The following is a 6,000-nucleotide window of genomic DNA, read 5'->3' on the forward strand; positions in this document are numbered from 1 at the left end:
CAACCACTAAAGTCGACTGTTGTCCTGTATCCATCATTAACTATATTCCTGCAAATGTTGCCTATTACAAGTTTTAAAAACTTGTATAAAAGAAAAAGATGTTTTCTATTTCTAATAATTGCTACTGTGCCTTCCAGATATTTCTATACACAATTTGGCCTTTTATATTGTTACCTATATATTTTGTTACAGTGGGGTTTTATATACCACTATATGCACATTTTTATCTTGCACTGAAAAAAGAATCTGTTTGGTGTTCATGATATGGAGCTGAATAAAGTCACATTCTGTCACCGGGCTGTGGAACATTTTCTTCTTTTCATGTGGAGATAGACACCTGTTGGGTATCTGTAGGGAAATTTGTTTTTGAGTCACGCTCTTCACAGCCAGTATCTGTTTAGCTGACTTCGCTTTATGGAGAATGCACCTGTTCTTTTTCCCACCAACCAATGATAAAAAAGAGAACTGGAAAAAAACGAGAACTCTTGTTTTTAAAGTTTTTAAATGAATGAAAATGAATGGATATAGATATTCAGAGTGAGGGGAGATGTAAAAAATGACTATCTATGGAAAACCCCATACTTTCAACCAATTGCTCTCCATTCTTCAATGGTTGTTTTCTGCTTCCAAATCATTTTTTGTTTCAGCATGACAACAAGATACAGTATGTGATATGTTATTGTCCAGTTTCCAGAAACATGTTGGTATTGGCAGGTAACTTGGTAGTTGCATAATTCCCTCTGAAGGTTTTCCAGTCCCAAGCTGGTATAAATGGTTAAGAGCCAGCTGCATCTGGTCACTTCAGTGGTCCAAGATGATCCGGCTTGTGGCTCTCATGTCTTGCATTGGTAAGCTTGCAGTAGATTTTGTGGGTGCTTTGATTATGTGAATATTAACACAGTACGTTACCACTGTTCTGTAAGGGCCATACTACTGCTACAAATGACTGTGGTTTTATCTGTGTGTCTGAGGGTTGATTTGTGCTGAGGCACCCTTCAACCCTAATGTGCAGAATGAGAGGGTGGTAGGAGGCCATGAAGCTCAACCCAACACCTGGAAATGGCAGGTAAAACCTATACACATTACTCTCAAGATTATTTGGGATTTTCCAGTATTTATCACAGTGATTCTCAACTAGTGTGGCAAGACACATTGATGTGTCCTGCAGTGAAATAAGAAATTTGCTCAATTTTGAAATATATATATAATCAATGTCAGCATAATGACATTTGCTTCATTAAAATTCTATTCAACCTTTTCCTACTACTTTGGCCAGATTGTTGTGCCCCATGATGCTATGATACAGCGCTTCATAATTGGATGTGCCTTTGAATTTTCTTGTTAATGTGTGCCTTGACAGCAAAAGGGTTGAAAATCACTGATCTAACAGTCTCATTGTACTGAATGATCCCTCTCTGAAATGACACAGTATCCTCAGTCTTATCTGTCTCTAACTGCATTTGGTCTGTTTTCTCCCAGGTTTCTCTCCAGCAAAACGCATATGATGACGGTTACTTCTACCACCTCTGTGGAGGCACCATCATTGATGGTTTCCACATCATGACTGCAGCCCACTGTATCCTCAGGTTGGACTCTCACTGGCCCTTTTTTGTGTGCTTTCATTTAGAAGCCTATTGTATCTTGATGTCAAACTAAACATATTATACAATCTTGATCCACATTTGTACAATCACTCTGGTCTGGTTTATTGGATAAATAACTTTAAGTAAGCCTAGTGTGTTTTGTTCCCTGGGTTCTTGTCAGCATGGATGCTAGTCTGTACCGTGTGGTGCTGGGTGAGCACAACCTCTATGAGTATGATGGCAGCGAGCAGTTCAGAGCTGTGGAGAAGATTGTCGTCCATCCTGGCTGGACTGGAGATCTTGGCAAGGGGTAAAGTGATGGCAAGCCAGGCCACTTCTCTTAATCTAACCTCTATTTAAGCAGGCAAGTTGTTTAGGAACACACGCTTATTTACTGCAATACCCCCAGGGAGCAGTTGCAGGGTGAGAAAGCACGCATGCATACACACATTTACACCTGGAGGTTGTCCAGCATTACCTCATTCCTTTACTGTTAGCCCCCAAACCACTTGGGAGTAAAGTGCCTTGCTCAAGTGTACCTTGGCAGTAGCTGTAGAGGGGAGGAGTGCTAGCTGTTTACTTCCCTGGCCTAAATTTTCCCAGCCGCTCCAGCAATTTGGTCACAAGGCTTCCAGCCATAAGTTTGCTTCTCCAACCATTAGCCTACCACCGCACAGTAAGTAAATAAGTTGCAATAAGCTGTTTTTACGCTGTTTCCCCCACTGATTATTCTTAAAGGAGATGATGAGGGTTTGATATTATTTGACACTGTTCTATATTTCCATCAGAAATGATATTGCTGTGTTGAGACTGGTTAACCCTGTGTATGACAACGGCTTTGTGGCTATCGCCGACCTGCCCGCCCCTGGCCAAATGCTGCCTCACGGTTTCACCTGTTACATCACCGGCTGGGGGCTTATGGGCAGTGAGTAAACACACACATACTGTACATACACATATATATATCCAAAACCATGTACACATTTACAGATATTCTATTGCAAATTCTCACACTCCCTTTTCCTCACGCCCACACTCCCCTCTCTCACAAATCTGCTGCTTTCTTAGCTGGAGGGAGCATTCCTGCCATCCTGCAGGTGGCTCCAATCGCTGTGGTGGAGCACTCGGTCTGCTCCCAGCCCGGCTGGTGGGGCAGCATCGCTCTGAGGACCATGGTTTGTGCTGGAGGGGATGGAATCACATCGGGCTGCCAGGTACGGGTGCAGAGCTCTCCAGCAAAGAACTGTGACCAGTTTGCCTCAACCCTAAAACAGAATTTGTATTGGATTTTGTTTGGAACTTACAAGATTTTCCCTTTAAGCGATACTGTAGCTCATATAGTCGAAAGGTATGGCTAGTGATCATATCACTCCTATTGAATCTTTTTGGATATTGTTCTGACACCACCTCTCATGTTAGTGATCTGTTTATAACTTATCATTACTCTGACAATGATGCCAGCTATATTAGGAACTAACCTTGCCACCCAGTAGATCCTCAGCTAGTGAAAAGCGTAATGAATTCTTAATGAACTTTAAATTGGACTCTTCTACTTGACTCTACCTGTGCCAGGGCGACTCTGGAGGCCCCCTGAGCTGCTTCACTGACGGAGCCTGGAGGGTCCATGGTGTGGTCAGCTACGGTCCATCTGGAGATTGCAACCAGGTCTCTAAACCCACCGTCTTCACCAGAGTCTCTTCCTTCCAAGACTGGATATACTCGGTAAGCCTCCTGTTACCTCTGTATGACACTCCTGTCTCTCCAATGTAATCCTTAAATGATTGATTATAGTATCATAATATTGATTGCTTTAGTATATTCATTGATTGAATAATAGATGATATGCAGCTCTATTGTTGTCTTTTTCAACCTGCTTACTTCTCATTTATTTCAGAGAATGTCACTATATTTCAGTTGCCTGATTTTTACTTCATTGGATGTTTTTCAGGTTATACCAAAGCAGCATTAGTGCCGTTTTCCCAGAAAGAAAGGAAGTTTCTACAGATGCCACTGTGTTTTATCTACTCTGTCAAGTGGAACCTGTGAAATAAAATTCATGTGAATCTCAGCGATTCATGCTCAAAACAAGTGTGAGTTTAAGTATGTGCGTGCAGTTCTTCATTTAGCCAAAGGGTGGCGAAATTGCCTCATGTTTGGACTCGTCACCTGGTGCCAATTGCGTTTCTTGGCATTCCTCTACTTCCTCATAGAATCTCAGAAATGTAATGCTCACTAGATTGATGACAGAGTTCTGTGTTGCTGTTCTTTGGTTGCATCCAGCAAGTCTACAAAGGGTCAGGGAGACCAGAGACCAGGCGAGCGCCAACAAAAGTAGAGATGGTTACAATCCCTGATCTTCTGACCTCTCAAGCTGCAACCCCCAAGGATGGAAAATTCCAAAGGTAGTTTTATTGTCATGGTAACCATACGTGACACCAAAGAGTCTGGGCCTCTATTTAGCAAAAAGTTTTTAATAGGCTGAAGTTGCCATGTGGCAGGGAGGGTGTAACGTTTCTTGATGTAGTAGCAATTGAAGAAAACAAAACACTTTCCCCCTATACATTCTTGCAAAATCTACCAGAACAAGTCATAAAGCGTAAGACTAAGAGTTTGTCTTAACAAAGACAAAAATATGGGCTATATGCAGTCACATGCAGGCCCAGTGTCATAACTTTTCATTCTTGTCTGGATTCTCTTGGCCATATGTTTGTGGTGGTAGTCAAGGGACTTTGGCATGACATCACATAAAGTAAATGTTTTGTCTCTTAACCATGGAAACAAGAAACCAGAGATGAATTCCAGTGGTTTACACAAAAAATTAAGCAAACACAAAGTAATTTCAATGTATCCCCTGTGAATGTGAATTGCACGTTACATTTTTAATACTATAGAAAATGTAAGAATGGTTTTAGTATGGTTACAACACAAAACCAATTCACCCTGAGCTAGAGAGGCTAAGACCATATACAATATAAATGATATAATGAATGAATTAACAGAAAACAATTGCATATTTACAAAATGTTTATCCTGTGCCTTTGTGAAGCTATGCTACACAATGCAGGGTAATCATCACTCAGAAGAGGTATGTTACGGTGCAATAATTCATAGTGCCAGTGGCATTCAGAGACTTTGAGAGGGGCAGGGGAAATACTCTCTAAAAGGGAAGATTCTGGTGTGTCCTGGTGGCTCAGTTGGCTAAAGCACCTTCCATGTAACGTCTTGAGTTCAACATCGGCCTGGAACCTTTGTTGCTTTGTTACATCCCCTCTCTCATCCTTACTGTCTCTTTTCACTGTGAACTGTGTAATAGAGCAGAAATGCCATAAAAATAATCTTTAAAACGGCACTTCCCCAAAAATGCTAGGAGGGCTCCGGAGGCATGATGCTCCCTGAGGAAGAAAACTTTGAGAATCTGCTTTAAAAACTAAATTGGTGAGTTTTGTACAGTGGTATGCACATACTCTTTCAGAGAAGAAGATGCAGTATAATAGCATTTCTGACCTCTCACTGAGATTAATATGTAATCCAATCTAAAAATTACTAGTATAAAATGAAATGTAATATGAAACTGAACAACTTTGAAATTTAAAATAGGACCCAACCAAAGCAATTTCTTTGTTTAGAAAGATATTTTCCATTTCCGTCTTTCAGGAACTAAGGAAATACGTTTTCATACAAGATAAGAAAGCACTCAACCAGTATTAGTATTTCTAGATTACATCACTCAGTTTATACAAAATAGCGAGTGCTGGTATCCAGTAATTGAAATTTCCACTTTCATCCACAAGTTGCACTATCTATCTATCAACTCTTGTTGGGTTTTGGAGGCCCTTTTCAGGTGAAACTGGCTGCACTAGGCTGCTGAAAGTGAAGAGGCATTTTGAGAATCACTTCATTGATAGTTCAGAGTGTTATTTTAAAAATATGGCTCATATCCAGACCAAAAGTAATCATTCAGTTAATGGTCTTATAAATTAGAGTGGAATAGTTGTAGGCCTAGGTTTAAAATTGTGTTTCCAGGCCCAAATAGTTGTCTCTGAATTTAGTTTTAGTTTTGATTTTTGGGTCATATGATGTTATGGAGAGGATGAAAACATTCATGTGGCCTAAAATGGTCACTGCTGACCAATGTAAGCTGTTGAAGAGAAGGAAGGAATGTGCCCAGGTTTGAAAAGCCTACATATAGTGGAAATACTGAGGTATAAATGTCCTTCAGACTGGTTATAATCCTCTTTCAGCTCATAGCTCCTCAGCTGATCTGTGTTAGTGATGCTTGTTTAGAACTCTGTCTCAGTGTTTCAATCTGAAAAGGGCACCTCGGACAAAAGGGCAGGGGCATCCGCTCCCCCTGCATGCGCCTATGAATAGTACATTCTGACAGGTCAGCATATGACAAACAACACAGAGTCAAGCA

General features: G+C 40.8%; 1 protein-coding gene across 1 annotated transcript; it reads left to right on the plus strand.

Moving 5' to 3' along the window:
- The first annotated feature begins 814 nt into the window (after positions 1 to 814).
- Positions 815 to 3,644, plus strand: LOC139929508 (chymotrypsin-like elastase family member 2A). The gene is made up of 8 exons (XM_071922428.1): positions 815 to 848; positions 972 to 1,066; positions 1,480 to 1,586; positions 1,765 to 1,893; positions 2,372 to 2,508; positions 2,652 to 2,797; positions 3,156 to 3,305; positions 3,532 to 3,644. The coding sequence occupies exons 1-8, from the start codon at positions 815 to 817 to the stop codon at positions 3,550 to 3,552; spliced, it is 819 nt and encodes a 272-aa protein (XP_071778529.1). The 3' UTR covers positions 3,553 to 3,644.
- Positions 3,645 to 6,000: the final 2,356 nt, after the last annotated feature.

This window comes from Centroberyx gerrardi, chromosome 22 (assembly GCF_048128805.1).
Source record: "Centroberyx gerrardi isolate f3 chromosome 22, fCenGer3.hap1.cur.20231027, whole genome shotgun sequence".
NCBI classification, from domain to species: Eukaryota; Metazoa; Chordata; class Actinopteri; order Beryciformes; family Berycidae; genus Centroberyx; species Centroberyx gerrardi.